The sequence below is a fragment of the Haliaeetus albicilla genome, chromosome 1, assembly GCF_947461875.1.
Source record: "Haliaeetus albicilla chromosome 1, bHalAlb1.1, whole genome shotgun sequence".
Taxonomy (NCBI): domain Eukaryota; kingdom Metazoa; phylum Chordata; class Aves; order Accipitriformes; family Accipitridae; genus Haliaeetus; species Haliaeetus albicilla.
In genome coordinates, this window is record NC_091483.1 from 14,807,998 (window position 1) to 14,830,020 (window position 22,023).

The 22,023-nt window shown below is 43.2% G+C and overlaps 1 protein-coding gene across 2 annotated transcripts in view; it reads right to left on the reverse strand.

Moving 5' to 3' along the window:
- The window catches only part of RNF150 (ring finger protein 150), a 126,535-nt gene extending 107,975 nt beyond the window's left edge, over positions 1–18,560 (reverse strand). For both annotated transcript variants that reach the window (XR_011324077.1, XM_069779637.1), the window contains exon 1: positions 18,064–18,560. Coding sequence is in view for 1 of the 2 variants with exons in the window: in XM_069779637.1 (XP_069635738.1) it covers positions 18,064–18,529 (466 nt within the window). In the remaining variant the exon portion in view is untranslated. The remainder of the gene's footprint in view (positions 1–18,063) is intronic.
- Between the last annotated feature and the right edge of the window lie 3,463 nt (positions 18,561–22,023).

Genomic DNA, 22,023 nt, shown 5'->3' on the forward strand with positions numbered 1-22,023 from the left:
TTTATAGGAACATGGCAATACAGACTTTGCTTCTGACTATTCAGTAGGAAATAAATTCCTCTTAGCACATACTTCACAATGCTCTACTGAAATGATCTCTTCAGAGTGTGTTGCACATGCTTATATTTCTAAAACAAAGCATTTGTCAGAGCTACCCGTCAGTATTTGCAGGCTTCACATTTTTGCCCCCACTACATCTGTGTACAGCTGTGACTGATGTTGTTATATGGTTTGTTACACGGTTTCCACCATTTCTCTGTGAGATTTAAGCAAGCTTTGAGGATGATGAAAACAAATGCACTTAACATAATGCTGATATCACAGTACATTGCTAATTACAGCCTTTATTTTTAATACTTAAAATGAATACCAGGGCAGATCTCTTTATAGTACCTGCTGATTATAAGGGTTTTCCATGATGGATCTATCTGCAACAGATAAGGTACGTGCCATATTCCCCTACTGAAATCTGATTATCTGAACATGTACCAGAGCCAGAAATTTCAGATTAGAGTTGTAGACTCAATGTGAATTTCATAACTCTTTAAATGACTTGAAACAAGAATTTGATATGAAACACTTCAGATCCAAGATGTTCAGAAACTAAATCTTGCACCAAATTTAGCAAATTTTAGTACACAAGACACAGCTGGAGATGTGAAGGGGATATATTTAAGTTATACAGTTGACTTCACACTAAGGTTTGTTTTAAGCCAATCTTCAGTTTAATAGTAAACTTCTAGTTATTCCCTGAATATGCAACTTGGATGCTGTATCATGCTGTTTGGGATATTTACATGCTATTTTACATGCCTGTTTTCCCTCCCCTCCCCTTGAAAAACAAACAAACAAACAAAACCCCGAAACCCAACAACAAACAAAACACATATAGGGTCCCAGGGAGGAGTACTAGTCGTAACTATTGGAAATTTCCCTCTGCTGGCAATATTCCTGCTGCTCATATATTCCTATGTTTGGATTGCATCAGAGACCAATTCTGCCCATATGTGAGAGGACATGAAAGGAGGATAATTCTACTTACCTTAGTTCTTGTATGATGGCTTATGTTCTCTTTCTTCATTTAGCTTTTACGCCTTGGATGACTCAGTGCCCAAGTATGAGCAGAGCAGAACTACCAGCTTAAATCATGAACTTCAGCTACCCTGTTATTTTTATGCTGAATCACCTCTCTGGATCTCTCCTTTGATTTCTGATACTTTTATGTAATTGTAACATTTCTGTTAAGCACAGCTGTACATTTGATATTTCTGTCTGCATTTAGCCTCCTACAATTAATTTGGATCAAAGAGGTCAAAAGGCAAAGTGTCTTCAGGATAGAGCAATGCCTACACTAACCGAGAGACAGAGATCCTGTCATTACCAACCATCTTGATTAGCAAAGAAATTCACCGTAATAAGGCATGCTGAAGACTTACAAAGGGGTTAAGCAGTCACAGATTTCCAAAATGAAGGTGTAGTGAAAACTGAAAATAAACCATTTGCAGTACAAATCACACCATTCGGTATCTTGTCATCAGACCCTGAAAAGAGAGAGTAATCTGAAGCATGTTATAGGAACCAAATGAGATTAACATAGCAGTGGTTTTGAAAATCCCGCAAGCTCTCAAAACAGATCAGCATCACCCAAAACACAATATGCATGTTAGAACAAAGGCACTGAACGCGCGATGCAGTATTGCCTGCATTGTGGTCTCTTCAGCTGAACAGTGTTTCCAGGAGAATTAAGAAAAAAAATTCACCAACCAACCACATATTTCAAGATCTAATAACTAATCCTCTGTCTGGCCCAAATTCAGCCCATATTAAATGCCATCTTAACTTGGTCAGACTGGCAACAGGTAAGGAATGACCTCTGCTAGGCTGAATGCGGATAGACTTTGTTTCTGTAACAACTGCTCACATTTATTTGGTACACAGATGGATGGTATAAAATGTAGATTCCACTCCTTCATAGAGATTGCAAATACTGATTTTGAGCATTCTCCTAACAACCACCCCTGAAGCATTTCCCCCATGATAAGGCTGTCATCATTACCAGTCCTTCTTAGCATACGAGTTAGCGAAGAAAGGTGTGAAAACCATACTGCTCTCACCGTCCAAAAATAGAACAGGTCTTTTTGCAGTGCGTGCAGCCAGTACCTGCTCGAGATCTAGAAGCTTTTATCTCAGCTGTGACTTTTGTCAGGCAGCAACACCTCTCGCAGCTCTCGTGAGCCTGGCTGCGCCTTGTTGTTGGAGATGATCTAGCAGGCACACGCATCTTGCAAGCCAACCTTCTCAGCCTCTTCCAGCTACACAGCTCTAACACCACCCCTCGCCCCCCCCCCCCCCCCCCCCCCAAACCCCCTGATTCCTTTCATTTCACACAGAAGCTGTAAGGCTTGCAAGAACTAAATTTTAGCTGTCAGCAGATTTCAGCAAAATTCGTTTGGAAGCCCACTGTCAGAAACGACCTACTATTCTCAGGCACTTCAAAAGGTAAGAAAATTAACTTCTACCTATATCGTAAATGTAACAATGGCTACATAATTTATACAATCACTTGAGGCCAGGTGGACCTTTTATTCAATGCGCTGGAGAACTCATGCAAGTTAATACTTACAGCTTCAAGGCACTCACAGGCTGGGCCATAATTTTACTCAATTACAAAATGACCTTAATGAAGTCCTGGTGTTGTCTGTTAGCATTAGTTGAATCTGATAGATGTATGCAATTCATACGAAATGCAGACTGTTAATAATTCACCGAGATTGCTGGTGAAAGACTGGTATTATTTCTGTTGGGCTGTGATGAATGGGGCTTTTCTGTACTTGACAACAACATGTTAAGTACTATGGGGGCAGCAGAAGATATATAATGAGCTCAGGTATTTATTTTCTTGCTTTAACTACTTGGCAATGAAATCCTTAGGAAGTTTTGGCATTGACTTCAGCAGGGTTAGGATTTCAGAAGTAGAGGTTACAAATTAATGGCATAGGTAAGTGCACTGCTGGCAATCAGCAAACTTATAATGCTTTTTCTGAAGGAAAGATTTGGGGGTTGGAATTTTAAAGGATGGTTATTGCTTTTCTCCTAATAACGTTAAAAAAATGTAAATAAATGAAATGGGGACTTGGGAGACTCTTAAAGTAATGGTGGCTAACCTGAAAGTTCAGAAATCAGCATCTGAGCTGGCCTGAAAGCAGTCTGCATAAATAAAATATGGCCTGTGAAAAGTCAGTTTAAAGCCTAGTCTAATCCCAATACCCCACATAAGAACTATGGAGACCATCATATCGGTGCTTTTTCCTGTGAACTTCTTGTGACTTCTCCAGCCAAGCCATCTGTGTGCTTCTTCAAAGTAGCTAGAGCAGTGGATTTAAAATTCATCCGCCTATTTAAAACTTCATACATTCTTTCAGTTTCCATGACACCAAGTCTACACAGCATAGCATCTTTCCACAAGAAAAAGGTGCAATCTCTTCATTGCTATAGCCTGAGGGTGCTTAAATGCTGTGTATATTATCCCTTTCAGTGATAGGAACATTGCCATTATTACAGATGGAAAACAAAAATGAAATTGTAATTAATTTTTTTGCAGCTGACTGAATATTGTGTACTTGAATAAAGACCTAATGCACTCTCAGATCCTGAAACTCTTGCCAACAGGTGGAGACAACTGTTGGATAACAGCATGAACATCAGTTTTATTTTCAAATTAATTAAACCTTCAATAATTCTCTGATGGATGGATTCCAATTCTGTTTTATTAAACAAGGAGACGCAGGAGAAGGCAAACTAAGGGCCAGGCCTATGAAAAGCATAGCACCCTCAAATGGATACTAAGCACCTCCACTCCTACTGATGTCCATTCACATTAGGACTGTGAATGATCTCTGAGGCTTGTGTTGATAAATACAGATTTGAGGACCACTGAAGACACTACTGAGTCACCTCAGGTAATCGCTAATATTTGCATATTACACATAAATATTTGCCTGGTCTGGCAAGTCTTACTGTGATTTTAACATAGTTGTCATTGGGCATGTTTACATACTTAAAGGTTATTAAAAATAAGTGTTGTATTATTTCCAGACAGGTCTCTTTAACTAAATATGGTAGTTAACTTGTTAGGACTGTCTAAGGGAGGAATATCTGTTAATTTTACACTTCTCTCCTTCTTGGTTACAGTTTCTCATCCTCTCAACATACCCCCAACAACTGTCCAAGTGGCTGAAAGCTCTGTTCAAAATTGATATGTACCGTTGGGAACATCAGGCAAACATCTCCTGAATCTCTCAAGGCAAAATGAAGATGACAGCCTGATAAGGCCACAAGGGAGGATGCAAAATTTTATCTGCTGGATCCAACTCTGCAAAACATTATAATAATTACTCCCAAACTGGAATAGGCGTAAGGTATGGCGCTGCTGTGTATCTGATGGGCCTAAGATATGTATGTATTTCCAAATTGGGCAACTCCCTGATTAGCAAGAAATGCTGTGTGGATATTCTAAATTACATGAGGTCCTCTAGCTCATCTAGCAAGTACAATTAACTGGTTGATATAAATCTCTAAGACATCTGCAAATAACTATCCAGCTGTCCACACTTCTCACAGCTATGATTGTTCCTCTGCGTGCACTGGTAACAGACATCAAATAAAACACAGTTAATAAGAGGCAGCATCTGGCTTTTGAAGGGTTTGGATGGTAAACACTTCCTCAGGTGGAAGGGGAACAGTGTTCACTGGAAGTTGAGAGAAGTACCTTTGCTTCTTACTGTGATGCAGACATGCCTGATAACCCAGAAAGCAGAAGCCAGTCTATGTGGAGAAACATAAAATAATCAAAGCATCTCTTTTAATGGGTATTTATAAAGCACCTGTTTTATGAAATATATAAAGTATATATCTTATATTTACAATTATAAATAACAGTGCCTTATTGTAAGGACCTTGACTGTTCACAGTGCTATAGGAGGGCATAAGATTCCCCAAGATTACCACAGTAACATTCTTAGTAATAAACCTCTGGGCTACATCAGACACGTCTACCCCTTTCATAGATGACATTGCCTCATAAACCACTTTCAATTACATTTATAGACAAGGTGCTCAACTTCTGGCCCACTCTTAGCAAGAGCTAAACATGAGCTTAACTATAACCATTTGTGCAAAAGTCATCCCAAACTGGGACATGAAGCATTCTCCAAATTACCTTAATGTAATGTAGACATTAGAAATAATGTCTAACCTAAATTTTAAAATACCTACTAGTGAGTTTTATGACAGAAAAATCACTACCTTAGTAAAGTGAGAAGTGATTTTTAAGTATCAGTCTCATTTGCAAGTAAGGGATTTTAGGAGTTGCCATATTGGTCTAGGTGAGACAGAGTTATACTTGCCTCCCTGCTATCATTACTACCAACAGTCTATTGCTTTACACATGCACAACAGCTCCTGTTTTGCAGGCCAATCCACAACAGACTTGGCTAGTCAGAGCCAAAGACAACAGCTTTATGGTAAAACTAGCAGAGTTATCTTTGCACTGGTGGAAAATATTTCTGGTCTATAGGCACAAAATAAATTGTCCAGAAAAGACCAACAGCAATCATGGTGCTGATTCAGCACAATATTGGTTGAGAACTAGGAACAGATTCTGTCCATCAACTGTACAAGACAATCGACAGAAGATATTCTATACTACAAATTCAGTGCTTGCTTTGTTATTTTTCATAAGTCTAATAGCAGAAAGATGGTTATATAAATTAGTTAATGGGAATGAAGCCCTTAATTATTGGAGAAAGAAGTGATAGGTCATGCATATTTAGAAACGAGATAATATAAAGTCTCTCTTACCAAAAATTTCCTTGAACTACCAACCATTAGAAATTATAGAAAAAAATAGTTATACAGTCATACTTTTCTCTTAAAAATAGGCTATGGACTCTCATAAATTGCATCTTAAGAAGTTCTGGTTAGTAGACTAGGATAGGGAAAAAAAAAGAAAAAAAACCCAGCTCTCTGGGACTTAGATGGCTAAAGAAAAGAGAATGTCTCTAGAGGAAAAAAAAAACCATAGAAAAATCAAATTTTCCTATGTGGTTTCTTCAGCAGGGGTTAGCAGGCCAGGGGAGTGAAAAGGACAGATGAGTGCTCTGAAGAATCAATGCGCACCAGAGGATCCTGACTGCCTTAGACATAGCTCATTACTTTCCACGCAGTGAAGCTGTTTGCTAGCTTTCTCTAAGGCACCTATGGATCCAGTTGGCCAATATTCTGTGAGCAATACAATCCCCCATACTCAAACCACCAAGCAACATGCAAAACTGCTAAAGGCAACTAGAAAATGTACAAGCTCAGACCTGAGCACAAGGTGACCAAGCTCCTCATCATCTCAGGGAATGTTCCCACCACCTGTAAAGGCAGCAAGGAAGGACTGGAACAAACAGAAATGAGGCAGCGAACAAGAAAATTTCAAAGATCATGACAGCAAGTACCAGCAAGAGATGGGAGTCAGTACAGAACTGAAATGGGGATTAAGATATATGGATCAGTCAAGTATGTTTCATAGTCTCTGAGAGGAAGAATGTGTCCCCGGTGATGATGCCACAGGGGTCACAAGCTACTTCTATGGCTATTATTTTCCCATCAACATGAATTCACCTCTTCAGGATTCAGGTTCATTCACACGACTTTCATCTAATGGCTATTTTAGCTGTTTCTCTGGCAAAGTGAATGATGGTACTATTGGCTTTTGAAGTATTTCATCCCCACCCGTGATACCTTTGCTGCTCTGGATTGCATTTAATCATGACATTCCCTTGTGCTGGCATTCACCATTTAAACAGAAGTTTTGGAAGAGAAAGGTTTTCAACTTCTTTTACGATGCGAGACAGACGTTCCAGCAAATGCTTGTTTTGTGGAGGCTTACAAGCAGCTCTCTGCATTTGTTGGCTACCTTCAGACACAAAAAATAGAAGTCACTCAGTCTGTTTTTCTTGCAAGTTCATTTTCTTGCAGCTTCCTCTTCTATAAGCAACAGTCACAAAAAAATAACAAACTGACATTGGTTCATCACTATCACCCATCTAAGTTCTTTCCCGGCGATAAAGGACACGCTACGCAGAGATCCCGTCTTGAAGAGCTGATGCTTCAGGCCATAGGGTTTACCTCTACCCACTGTGCAGAGCTTCTGCCGAGCTTCTGCCAGAGCTGTTTTGACAGTCTCCAAGTGTGGAAAAGAGCTGGGTGGTATTTCCAGAGAGGTACAGTCCCTAAACCTATAAAGAACTACCATGATCACCTTCCCTAACCTTCCTTGTAGACATACTACCGCAACTTTCCCCAGAGAATGGGATAATTTTTTCCAGGATGGGACTTTAAGAGAGCTATCCAAGCCCATTCAAATAACATTAAGTTATGGGCAACTATTTAGGAAATTGCAACTTACTACAAGCCTGAATTTGTCTCACTTCCACTCATAACTACTGATCCTTGTTAGGTCTTTGTCTGTGAGGGCAATCTTATCTCATACCAGGTATCATTCCCACATGTATCTAGACACAGCGCTAAAGTCACGTCTAGCCTGCTGGTCAGCATATATACACACACACAGAGCAAGGCCCAAAGATCTTATAGCTTAGGGACTGCACTGCGGGAAGACAGAAAGCTGTTGGCACACTATCACAGGGAAAAGAAACTCAGCATTGCAAACCTGAGTTCAATTTCTTTAAATAATACTTGTAATCGAATGCATGCATTGATTCCTGGAGAACTGCAACATTTGAGTTGGGAAGAAGTCAGGTCTGTGCTCTGGGGTGGGACTAGTGTCTAAAGCTGGTAGAAGCTGATTAAAATGTATTATGTCATCAAAAAAAGGAAAGGGAAACCAAACTGTTCTGAACCTGAAATTCTGGGACATTAAATATCTACTAAAACAAAATCTTTCTTCAAACTCAGAACTGTAAGATCTTTTCTGGAGAGCAAAAAGTTTCCAAAACAACAACAACAAAATCCATTTCACTACTAGAGAAAAACAGTTTTGATGGAAAAATTCCCATTCAGTTTTTCTAGCACCCAGCGGGGAAACTTACTCTTCTTCTGCAAAAGCATGAAAAAGCAGGATCTGCCTCTTTACATAGAAGGTACTATGATTTAGTCTTAAGAATTCATGAAAAAGACTTAGGAGTGTTCAGCACAAAGCCATTCTATGCATAGCAAATGTGCTATGCCTGATTGGCAATCTTCTGTTCATAAATGGCACTGCCACACGTCCCGATTGCTGGTGTCCCACTCCTCTAAGCCGACCCTGAGCAGCAGACAGCAGATGCTCTTTAAACCCTGAGTCAGCTGCAAAGGAAAAGCAACCAAAAGAGCATAATCCTGCTCTGCTTCCCCTCCCAGTCAACTTCATATGTAAAGCAATAGCCTTTGGCTATTTTTGTCAACCGTATAAGGGGTGGGTAGAAAAGGAAAAAACCTAGAAGAGATGAAAAATAGGTGCAGAGCACATAAAAGAGAAGTGAAGACGACAAAAAAACAAAAAAAAAAGGATGAGAAAGACAAGGGAAAGATTTACTGAAAGTGTGGAAAGAAATTATACCCCCCCCCCCCAAAAGATTAAAAAAAAAACTAAGTAGAAAATGAAGAGGATAGAGGCTTGAAGGAAAAATAAGGCAAGAGAAAGACATCAAAGACAGGTTTATAACAAGACATAATGGATTTTAGTCAGACAGCTCCTCGTTTTCCAGCGCAAAAAGTCTTGACATAGTATTAAGTAAAGGTATGAATTTCGTGGACAACCAGATGGTACTTCAAACACATGGACATATAAAGAGCAAAAGAGACCAGGCACAGAGATTACACAACCTTGGGAAAGCTGCCTCACTCAAGGAACGTGATACTGGCAGGTAAAACAGGAGACAGTGAGTGTATAATAAAAGCTTAAAAAGGCACAAGAGGGGAAAGCGTATTCTGTACAAGAAGCAATCATGAATGAGACTGCAGCATCAGACTGTTCTGTTTTAAAGGGTTTTTTTGAGTAAACACACAGGCATGCCCCAGAAATATGGCCAAAGATTTAAGATTCTCTAATACAGAGACTTTTGAAACGGCAAATGAAAACCAGAAATATATTTCTGTCTTCTAACAGAAAATATTGAAATGGAAAAGGAAAAAGAATACTAACATTTTAGCTAGCATCACAGGATGTAAAACCAGAGAGATCTTTATCAGACACTCATACAGTGCATAATTGGAAAATCCAAGAAATCTTTTATAGTGAAACTTGTTAGACACCCAGAGCTTTGATCATGAGGAACTGGAACCGCTCTGCTAGTTTGACAGTAACAACTAGGTGCAAAAGCTTCTCAAGTGCTCCATAATTCAATTTAAGCAAAACAATGCAATCGTACAGCTTATTGCACTGGGTCTGAACCCAGCAACGCACTACACATATTCAACTAATGTTGGCACATTTCACAGTAATCTTAAGATTAGACATGTAAGTTAACTAAAGATGACTCTACCTACTAGGCTTTTGCATCCATTCTTAGTGCTGCTGTGTAATGTCAGACACATTCAACACAAGGTAACAGGGACCGTGCTAGAAATGCGTTTTTTGACAAGGACTGCAAGATCAAGGAATAAATAGAAGAGCACGGTTTAATGATGTGTGATTTATAAAGCTGGAAGCCAGAGATTAATGTGATGCATAACTCTCTTTAAAACATGTATATTATCTGGTGAGATATTCTTACAATGACTTGCAAAAAAGAGATGCCTTGTAAGGAAAGATCGGAACAGTTAGAGGCAAACCAAAGAGCACATAAAAGTGAGAAAGCCCAAGGTATGGAACAAATTATGAAGAAGAATGATATCCTATAAAATTAAGCCAACACTCAGGGACAAATGATGCCGGTTCATAGACAACTATGTCAGTAGTAGGGGACTGCCTTGGTGGAAGAGCATACAGAGAGAACTGCTTTGTTATGGAACACCCCAGTGCCAGGGGTCCTCTCTCATGATAAAGGCTTCAAGACACTATGGAATATAAATTAATTTTAAAAAGCTATGTCTCATTAAGTGTGTAGCACAAGGGAGCACTTGCCAACTCATCCTATTCCATGTATCCCTGGAGGAACTACATTCCAACGCAGATGTAATGCTTCTATCTGTATTTAAGGAGTATACAAGATATACTTAAACCAGGACTCTATAGAGTTACACGGCAGTAATATACGTTACCATGGTTTGGGAACTAAAAAGATAAACATTTTTTTCCCTCCATTTGTGTCTCAAACTGAAAAGAAGGTTAAAATAAATGGGCTACCTTTCCAATTTACAGCAGGGAATATTACATACATAAACACAGTTAAACACATCAAATTTGAGATCAAAACTCTGACAGACCCTTAGGTCTAGCAGTATAATTGAACATCACTATGAGTATACTGTCAGGAGCAAATGAACAGGCACTTCACTTTATTGATGTTATTTATAAGTCACTCTTGAGAGGGAAAAGAAACGAACAATTATTTGAAAAAGCTATTATATCTTTAAGTAGCAAAGAATCAATGATGCTAGCTTTTCATATTTCAACGTAGAATAGCAAGAAAACAAACAGGTTAATCTTTTCATCATCTCCTTCAGTTCTCTGCAGTTCAGTTTTCTAAGGTTTATCTCAAATAATTTATTGAAGAAGAGCCAAAAACAACAACAAAAAAGCCTTCATTAAGCTTCTCTTGTAAAACACAGCTGTGTAGTACTGTTGTTTCATAAGCAAACTAATCTTCACAACCTTTCTCCACCTACTAGAACTGGTGAAAGAAGAGGTGTTTCCACTCATCCATTTTTGAACTAAGAAACATTGATTCCATCGGGGTGGTTAAGTTCACCTAAATCAGTAATTTTCAACCTACCCTGGCTGGAGGATTACTTCTAAGGGGTCCACAAAATGCACTGAAGAACAGTAAGCCTATTATTGATGAGCTTCAATTCACAGTAAATTTATTAGCAAACTCATAGGTTTATGAAGCTTGGCATCCACTAATATGGGCAGTAGGTCAGACAGTGGATATAAAGCTGGTAGATTTAATACAGTAAATTTTGAAAGTTGAGGTTTCACCTAAGTGATTTGGATTTTCTCCTCCAGATAACAGAAACTGCAGCTGTTAATAGAATTACCTTCTGAGATACTACATCTAAATGCACTCATGAACAAACAGGGTACCCTGGGGGGTCCTTGACCTCTGCTCATCTGGATTCAGGACCTGGTCAAACTGTGCAGTGGCTGACATGTGGCTTATCCATCTAGATTTCTCTTCCGGAGAAACCAAAACACTATGGAGTGAAATGAGGAGAGAGCTGGGCGCTAATGAAGTCCTGGGTCACACCCCACTATGGAATCAAGACACAGCTGAGTAAGCCTGTTTGGACATAACCAGTTATAAAATATTTTGCCCCCTCTTACTTCTTGCGGTTGCCGCATACTCCCCTAAATTGTGTGGTACAATGGATACAGTTGGTTTTAAACCTTATCCTTTAGCAGTTATGCCTCTGCCAAGATGACTTTGTGGAAGTTATGAGAATTAAATGTTATTGCAAGATAAAGTATTACTACCTAATATCCTCCTACATTTTATATCTCTTGCCTCAGGACCATTGTGCTGCTTACACAGACTGCATTTGGTTCTGAAGCACCCCCAGACTCTTTCCTTTACAAGATGCTAAGCAAAAAGCACTGTGACGGTAGTAGATGGTAACACTGGAGGAAGCAATCCTGCATTAGTAAGGTGACAGATTACATGGACTACTCAGTCTTTTCCATATCTGATTTCTATGAGTCAATGATTGTATTGTTCGCTCCCTTCTGTACCAAAGAAGTCATCAAGTGACTAGTACTGAAATGCAACTGAAAGGGCAGAAGTGGGGCTTGTCTTGAAATGAATGCTGTTTCTGTGCTGGTTAGCTATGCAGAAGTTATTGGGAAGTGGAGAAGTCGTTGGGCTATCCCTTCATAAAGATCTAACTCTTCATCAGCCTGGCTCGTGGTGTAAGGAGGCAGAGGTCACTTGAAACTCAGTCATCTCACATGACAGTGCACTATGAGCTCCATCAAACAAGTGCGGCAAAATAATGGGTTCTTTTAGTCCTTTGCTTACATAAGGAAAGTAGAAAGTGTCCTCTTCTCTTACCAGGAAAAGAGACTCTTAAAGTGCCAACACTGAACTAACCGTAGGTTTCTCTCCCCTTCTGCTGAAAACGTTCCTGTGCTCTGTGAGGTACCATGAAGGGGGGGCAGCACGGAAATATATCTGCATGTATCAGGGACCTACAATGGAGTTAACTCACTAGCCACAGACTGCCACAGCATTCTAATAATGCAGGCTAGCACGTACCATTTTAAAGCCAAAATACCAATGGGACTAGAACAAACCATCACTTTATCAAAAGCGAGCCATTCTTCTAAGGAGCGTGTGTCAAAAGGAGGTGCTCCAGGTTAACAGACAGCAGTTAGAATCAATGCTGATACCGATTTGTTTCCGAGGAAGATTTTCTTCCTGCTGTGTCACTTCTTACTGCAGAGATCTGAAGACAGCACTTGTATGAATATAATTGCAAACAAATGCTGCAGATGACCAAAGGGCATGCGGAAATCTAACTGCTTTTGCAATCAGTAAGCTTGGAGGATCGATGCAATCTTCAATGAATCAATACTTCACCACTTTGTAGGGAAAGCTGTACCTGTCCACCTCAGTGGACTCACTGTCTTTCCACTGACTGCAGTGGGTTCTGAAGGAGATACACAAGCCGCTTGCGAGGTTGAAAGAAGATGCGAGATTCAACGAGGCAAAAAGTGACTCATCTAATGACAAAGTGAGTGCCCCAGCACTGAAGTGGCTGTCCCAAGTACTACTGGAGACTAAGGTTATTTTGTTGTTCTAGTCCTTGCAGGTCAAATTTATCCCTTTTAATTCAGTTAAAGCTAAACCAGTTACTAAGATCACAAAGTAAGTCCCCCCACCGCTTGCCATAGCTGAACACATCCGCAGTAGAGAAGTCTAGCACTGAACCACAGCAGAACTAGTAGGCAGAAGTGTCGCTCACTAGCGAACGCAGTGGCACTACTGCTCCCTCTAGCCAACGTTATAAATCCTCGATTTTTGATAAATACTGAGAACCAGATTTTCAAAAACTACTGAAAGCCAGACCTACGTGATGGATCCAGGAGCTCCTCTGAGTTCCTAAGGATGGCAGCACACCCCAGCCATGCCTTATTTCATGATGGATAAAGCTCAGAGATGCACTAATCTCCATCTCCCTCCCCCATTGAGTTGGTTTCTATTAGGAATGAATCCTGGGTGCCTGGAACAGAAAATAATTATAGCAGGCCCTGGAAGCCTGAAATCTCCAGCCCTCGATCAATTCACACTTATCCATATGTAAATTCAGTGTGAATGCTGTCAGCACATTTTCCTCATTAGAATTCGACAAAAGTTTAGGAAAACAATTGTTTTAGTAACGGAACAAATGTAGCTACGGTACTGAATTAAGCCTGTAAAGAGAACAATCTTCAAATTCAGTGTCTAATTTGCACATCAGTACAAACCTACAGGGGACCCCTAAGCCAAAACTACTACCAACACATCTTAAAATATGTAAAAGGCGAGACTAGTCATTGATCCTGGAACAAAAATCCAAGTACAAGGGAAGAAACCGTTACCGAACAGAACGCGCACAGATCAAGGCTGGCCACATTCACAGTGTGTGTGGAGGGACACACCTGGTTTTGCAGTGGGACGGCTGTGCCCTCCTCTTGCAATCTGGTGCGCACATGCTGCACTTGAGGGCCAAAGAGGGAGGGAAGAAGTCAGAGCCACCTTAGACCACATATGAGATTCATGTCTCCAAGATACAGTTGACAGTTGCTGCCAGCATGTACGAGCCATTACAAAAATTGAGGCATCTGCCTCTCATTGAAAACGGGCTGTCATACACGCAGCATGTGACTTAATATTTGTGATGGCATGCACTGGAAAAGCAGAATACGGAGAATGCAAAACTGCCTGACTCACATACACTTCTGGTGCAAAATACTTGGGATGCAATTTACTTCACATAATAATAATCATATCCATTCTCTGAGATGTTCCGATGCACCCCCAAATTCAAACTGAATGTTACAAACTGTATTAAATACTAAAGATTTGATTTTTACCCACATAGGAATCATGCGTGCAGTTGCAGTTAACATCCCTCCCTAGCCCCAAACACCTGACAGGTGCCCAAGTTAGAAGTGGTCAGCCTAGGTTCCCTCAAATAAGAACTGGAAAGAGGGAAGTTCTCACCTTGAATCATCCTCTAGAAGGCTCCCTTACTGCATCTATTCAGAGCTCAGAGGAAGTGTTCGGGTATGTGCTACAACAGGTAGTAAGAACACTTCCAATTAATACTACGTTATTAAATGTAGACACAGTGGCTAGAGCCTTTTCAAACCTAAATAACAGCTCATTTGTTCTGAATAAGAAAAAACGTCAATCAGAAACCCCAGCCAACACCACAGATTATTCTTCTCGAGGAAAAAGAACATCCTCTACATTATTGAAGTACTTTTCTACTAGAAAAGTTGATTTAGGAGAAATAAAAAGCATCCGAAATAGAAATTCTAGAGGCTTTTGTTCCTCCTCTGGTTAAAACCTACTTAGTCAAAAGCAAACAAAGTTGGACTCACAGCTCCTATACCATACTTCAAGGCAATAGAAATAAAGATGCTGGTTTGCAAAGGCTGTAGCAGATGATGCAAAAGCTAAGCGTGTCCTAGCGCGAGAACCACAGAGCTCCACGCTCCCTGTGAACGCAGATGTCGCAACTCTACCTCACTCTTCTGGATATGCAAGCAGTGACCTAAGTACAAGCTCCCTGAAAGCAAAGGCTTTCAATACAGCGACTGAACTGCTTCAAATCGAACACTTGGTCTGTTCTGACCGGTGCACTATAAATAAATCCTAGAAAGTTGTATTTGAAGATTTCCACAAGCTTCGACATAATACCACCCTGGTTTCGACTGGAGGAGTGGGGGTGTCGGGAGGTCTGCCAACCCTCCTTCAAACTCCGGAATGGCATCTTGCTACAGTTGCCTCTAGATTTTAAAATCAGGAGGCACCATGTTAGCAAAGGGTCACTGGCATGCATTGTAGCAGAAAACAGGAAATACAATGAAACATACAGCTGTGAAGTAGGATCTTTGGCAGGAGAAAGAGAGCTTTGGGAAGAAAGCAGCAAGGGCAAAGCACTATGAAGTAGCAGATTAACGTAGGCAAGAGGAGGAATGAAACGCGGGGGTAGAGATGAAGAAATGAGAGTGGAGGGTGAGAGGAGCAGAAAAAGAAACACAAAGGGAGAAAAAGACAGTAAAAGAAAAGAGGCAAAGCATACAGAAGAGAAGAACGCACATAAGGAAAAACATCTCTCTTGGGAGTAATAGTTCTTTAGAAAGGGCAGGAGCCACACTGTTAGGCAACAGGATGTACTGTTTTCTGTATAGAAAGAGTTTATTTAAGCTTATATGAAACCTGAAAAAAAAAAAAAAATCTGTGGCAGAAAAGAAAAATGTAACATCATATTTCTTTCGACTTTTAAATTGCTTTTTAGGTCATATTTCACCCTCCCCTCCCACCCCCCCAAAGTATTTTTCAGGATGGAATTTTCTTGTTCCCACTCCAGGATTTGGCGTGGGCAGAGCACCGCAGATGCTGCTGAACTCAGAAACCAAGAATCTGATTCATTCTTCCCTTGAATCTTGTGCTATCGTTTAGACTGGGACCAAGCAAACGTCAAAGGCTGCAAGTCAGAAAGATAATTTTACACAGCTTGTACATTCACTTTGTCCCAGCGTAATGGTGGTACAAGAGGGAGACTAAAGATAAATCCAGTTCTTAATCCCTGCTGGTTTGTCAAATATTTGTTTAAGAATAATTGATTTTCCTCCTGTCCCAGCAGACTTACGCTCTAAAACTCCTCCGAGTTTTGACTGTATGCAGAGGGCAGGTTTTCCCTTAGGCAAGACCAACAACCGTTTTTCAACTTCACAGAACAAAAATCCTTAAAACAAAGACAACCTCACACAATCCATCAGCAAAGCCCTTCAGTCCCACTGACTGTGTTCAACAAGTCCGGATTATTTTCTGCAAGTTTCCTGTCATTTCAGCCTCTGGTACTGTACAATCACACTGCTGGGTATCAACTCCGTACTCAAAAAGGATTCTCAGAATAAACTGTATGGAGTCATGTGACATAAAAGAAGCTGCCCTCAAGATAAGCGATACAGCGTTGGTATTTTTGAAAGCTTTCAGGCCACTTTCAGTAAGAAACATTCCCTGCTTACTTCATTTTAGACCTTAAAACAAACAAAAGCTCCAACATTTTAAAAGGTTAGACACATTTTTTACTCCCACTGTTTCTTAATAAAGCACCATTTGTGTGGGAAACCAGCTTAGTGCATACTTTAAAAACAGGCAAACCATTAATTGATCCAACGTGCTGGCAGTTTTAGAGAAACTCACTAGACAAGAACAAGCGATGCATCTTAAGTTTTGAAACAGCCTGAGCTTTACTTCAAGGGTGCATAAGTATGCCAAGCTCCTACTACTTTATACTGCTTAGTATATAATCTGAGATACTTAAAGTAGCAAGAAGTATAATCTGAACAGCTACTAAACCACGTGCAGGTTATAAAGCAGAGTTTTAAGAAGCTCAAGAGGTTATGAGTTGCTTGTCTCACAAAACGGATAGAAAATACTAAAAAAGTCTCATCTTCCACCAGTTCTACCAAAGAAACATGTATTTGCCCAAATAAATGGTTAATCTCTTAAAGCGGCTGCACACAAGAGGTTCCAAAAGCGCTACTTTTGCATCAGCAGTATTAGAGCATTATAGCTGGGCAACAAACTCTTTCTCAGCGCATCCACGCTAGCTAGTTTACTGTGGAAATTTAAAGTGTCATTAGAATAACATCCTGTTTTGCAGCCTTTCTGTGTTTCAATTTACCCCTAACTCTGCTAAGATTCAACTGGCATGAAACAGCTGGGCATGATTAGTCACTGGATGCAGACCAAACTGAGATTTCACAATAGGTGGCATTTTAGTCTCCATGGCACGGGCTGCTGGTATAAAAGACCACTGACCCCTGGCAGAAAACACCGTCCCTAAATATAAACCTGGTGATCTGTTTTTAAAACAACTTTATTTCGGATCAAACATTGTTACAAACCCAGCGCTTTTGGTGGGCATAACCTGAGGACGGGGTTGCTTCCGACCACCGGATTTCTGCTCGGTTCTAAGTCGACGAGCGCACGTTGGGACCCGAGCGCCCGTGTGCTGATGCTGCAAGCCCAAACTCCACCAGACCGTTCACCTGGGAGAGTGAACCCCCACCCAAGCCCCGTCCTGGACAAAATATCTCACGTTCTCACCAGATGGGAGACTCGGTGTTCCTACTCTGTCCCACAGCTATCATAGGCAAGACGGCGGACGCCGTGTTCCCTACTTTATTGCACCTCCCGATAAGCCTGCCCCGTAAACGCTACGCTTCTCCTCTTCTGAAGGTCTCAGTCGCACCCGGATCCCACAGGGCACCTGCCAGGGCATCCTCGGGGCACGACGAGGGCTGTGGGCTCAGGGTCCCATCCGTTCCTCCGGCCAGACCCAAACTTTTTACGTCTCCCAAACTTTTCACCCCCGGAACGCCGGCGACGCGTGGCTGCTAGCGGCTCATCCGTCCTTTGCCGTGACGGCGCGGAGAGGTGCTCCACGGCCCCCGGGGATGCGCACCCACGGGTGGCCCGGCGAGGCTGGCAGCCCACCCCGCTCCCCTTGCCGGGAGGTGCGAGGACGGACACCACCCCCCCCCCCCAATCCCAAGGATGCGGGACGGCGGAGCGGGCTGCGGCGCTCAGGGAACACGGGTGGCCCCGTCCACCCACCCGAGGCGGAGCCGGGGTGGCGGGGGGGGGGGGGGGGGGGCGCCCACGGGCGGCGGGCAGGGAGGGCGCCGGGTCTCACCTGCGTGGGGCATGGTGATGGTCTCGTTGGCGTTGCTGGACCCCACGTTGTAGATGACGACGGCGGAGGCGTTCTGGGCGGCGGCGTGGCGGATCTTGTCCTTGTAGGTGCAGTTTCCCCGCGGGATGAGGGCCACCCAGCTCTTGCCCGGCGCCGGGGCGTTGAAGCGGGTGCCGGGGTCGCAGGCGTAGCGGTCGGCGGGGGAGGCGGAGAGGGCCACCTGCCCGCGGGCGTCCTGCTTGGGCGACTGCTCGCCGTAGCGCCCGCACTCGCTCTTCTCGCTGCGGAGCTCGGCGCTGCCGGCCGCCGGGTCGGCGTAGGTGATGTTGACGAAGGCCGTGTACCACTCCTCCTTCTCGGCCACCGTGAAGTCCAGGCACAGCAGATGCACGAAACAAAAGGACAGCAGCCATGTTGAGAGAGCCAGGCTGCGGCACGCTTGGATCACAGACGTTGCCATCTTCATCTGACGGGGGGGGGGGGGAACCACCCCCCCCCACACCGACCGACCGACACCCCCCCCACCCCCCCCACCCCGACCGGCCCGCCCCCGCCCCCGCCCGGCTGGCTGTGCGTGCGCGCGCCTGTGGCGTGCCCGCGAGCCGCCGGCTCCGTGCGGGGCGGCGCTGCTCCCGCCGTGCGGGGAGGGAGGGGGAGAGGAGGGAGGAGAGGGAGGGGGAGAGGAGGGAGGAGAGGGAGGAGGGGGAGGAGGAGGAGGAGGAGGAGGAGGGGAGCCCTCCCCTCTGCAGCCCGCTGCCTAATTCATGTCGGGGCCGTTTGATTTCCTCGGGCTGGCCCCGTCTCCGCCCCCCCCCCCCCCCCTTTTCCCTCAGCCGCCTGTGCTTCCTCCTGCCCCTTCCTCCCCTCCCTCGCCCTGCCCGCACAGCTGCCTCCCCCCCGCTTGCTGGCAGCCCGGCCGGGCGGGGAAGGCACGGAGGAGGAGGAGGAAGGGGGACGGCGGGGGTGTGTGTGTGGGGGATTTCCACACGCAGAAACGCTGCGGCGACGCTCCCGCTGCGGGCCCGGCTGCCCGGGCTGCGGGGAGGGGCGGGGGCGCCGTGTGCGTGAGGAGCGGCCGGCGCGGCGGTGGCACGGCGGCGCCACCTGGCGGCAGAGGGGCGGCAGCGCTGGGGGGCGGGCGGGGGGGGGGGGGGGCGCCGCCGGTGCCGAGGGATCGTCGCTCCCGGGGAGAGAGCGGAGCGGTGGGGAGACCGGGTGAGGGGTGCTTCGCAATTAGTGGGACGCACCTCCCGGTCGTGGTTTTAACTCTGATTCCCACCCCACCCCGCTTTTCCTGACTGCTGTAGGGTAAGTTAAAAAAAAAAAAAAAAAATTAAAAAAAATGGCAAATGTCACCATGTAATTACGCCACACGGCTTAGAGGGTTAATCGCTCGTATATCAGGCTTTAAAAGACCAACCGAATAAGTTTCTTACTATACGTTTCTGAATGACAGTGACGGTTTACCAAAATCGGGTGCGCAACTGACAGGAACACAGAGGATGCGGAAGGTGAAACCTCCGAGAAGGACAGAGCTTGCTTCGAGCTCCGCGGACAGGGACGGAAAAGAATAGCTTAATTTTGGCTCAGTGGAAGCCCAGATCTGGGGATTTTTAATGTATAAAACGCCCTAAAAGAATTTTGGCCAAGACTCAAATGCCTTTCAAAGGGGTCACAACACAACTGACTCTGTGTTTGCCTATCCCAGTGCAAGCGAATAGCAAAAATTCTGCTTTTCCATAACTACATTCAGTAACAAAAGGATGTCTCACAAGATTAATAGATATAGCCTATTTTAGCCCCCTCGTTATTAAAATCTGCTGCTAGAAATACTGTTCCCTTTCATTTAGGTGAGATGCCCGAGTATCTCGCTAGTGTCAATATTTGCCCGTTTCCAGTTTATGTTCATAGCTGCCATTGGTCTAAGCAAACAGATGACAGCCTTAACCATATTTTACACACACACGCGCACATACACGCTGCTTTGAAAAAGTTACCCCTCCAAAGCTGAAAAAGGTGAATATGGAAGAAAAATGTACAGGCAAATAGGGGAATGAAATAGAGAAGTTTACAGGGAAATACGGTGGGTTGCCAGAAAGTCTACCATCAAGCAAGAGGATAACTTTCCTTGAAAGCCCGTTCCTGGAGAAGAAAAGTCAGCAACCAAGAAGAAAAAATTGCCACGTAGAACTAACATTGAGAGACGAAAGTAGATGGCCATCACCATTAATTATAAACTGTTGAGATTTCATAAGGCAAGCGAAAGCCGTAAGGGGAAAATCCATGCCTGGAAGGGCTATGGGCAATAAAGCACTTGTATATTTGGAAGAGTGAAAAGTATTATTAGAAGAGAAGGCAAAAAAGGTATAAACGATCAATAAATATTTCAGGTTTATATTTGGAAAGAAAGGGAGGATGTGTTTGCCAGATGATCGACTCATAAAAGAGAGATTAAGAAGCATCTCCTAAGAACATACAAAAACCAGCAGAGCTGGAAAAATGGCACACATGAATCCCAAAAGAGTGGGTGGGAGGGTGGAGAGAATAACCAGCTCCCTGACACTACTTCAAGTAAACCTTGGCATAACAGGAAAATCTTGAAAGATTGAGTGTTCAGTTTCCTGATAAGATCCAGAAAAACTGATTATGGTGAGCAAGTAGTTACGGGCCAGTTAGCCTAACGTTAACCAACCCCAAGAAAAACAAGAGAGAAAAAAATCCAATGTACAGACAAAGTTTGTTTTTATGGGAAGTGGCCTGCCAAGCAAGCATGATTCATGTTTTTGTGAGAAAATTACCAGTGTGGTTAGTAAAGTTACACAGTCATGGCCATAATAGGTTGTTGAAAAGTGTGTTACTCAATGATACATGACATTCTCATTACATGTGTAACCTATTAAGGACCAGATAAGATGAGCTTAGTTGAAACAGAACATGTTTTAATAGACCTCAATGCAAAAATACGACTCCAGGTGACCAAAACTGCCAGCCACTCTGGAGCAGCACTGGGGAGCGTGTGGTTTACTCTGCACACGGGGAAGGATTTGGGGCTCATCTTTGATGGTGCTTCTTCCCATATTATTTGTTTCTGTTCACAGGCTCATCTGAGGTTCTCCCTTTGCCTGGCTCCCCAGAGCTCTGTTCTGGTCCTAGCACAAGAACACCATACTTTCAATGAAAATCCAAGCAGATGTAAAGATGGTTCCTCTCAGGCCAGCAAGACATTTGCCACCACCTTACCCTCAGCCTATGCTCCCTCCTTCAAAAAACCCAAACTCTGTGACTTTTGTCCTACTCCAACCTCCATAGCAACATACAAGGCACTCATCCAGCACCATCACAAATCACATTGCCTGGATTACAGTGAAAAGCACAATCTCTACTTTTATATGCTATTTATGTTGGGGTGAGGGGTGTATCTCTAAATTTTGGATGTTATTATATGACTTCAATAACATACTACACACTCTTCTCCTCATTTTCCATGTTTCTGAATTGAGAATAATTCCAGCTGAACTATACCTTGTAGAAAGTTACAAGACCATCATATTCAAACTTGAGCGTGTGAAATGTGGTCGGTAAGTAAAAGACAAGTGGCGTGTGGGGAACTCTAGCTCCAGATTCTTGATATACAGAAACTCAGAAGCTGGATTTAGGTAGCAGCTGATAATGAGCAAATGACACACTGAAATTCGCTACATGACTACCTCTAGTATGTGCCACAATACTTTGTCAGATTGCCCTTTCACAAGGTAAAATTCATTAGTTTATACCCTTTTTGGTTTAAAAGGTAACTTGTTATGCTTAGATTGTGCTGGATTGTGTCTCTGTACCCAAAATTTCAAACGATCTCAAAGGGAATGGCTAGAAAATTGCTTCAGTTAAAGGTGAGGAATCTCCTCCAGGTTGCTAAGCCCCTCTGTTACGGAATCCCGTGGTGTTTTGTGGACCTCTATCTCA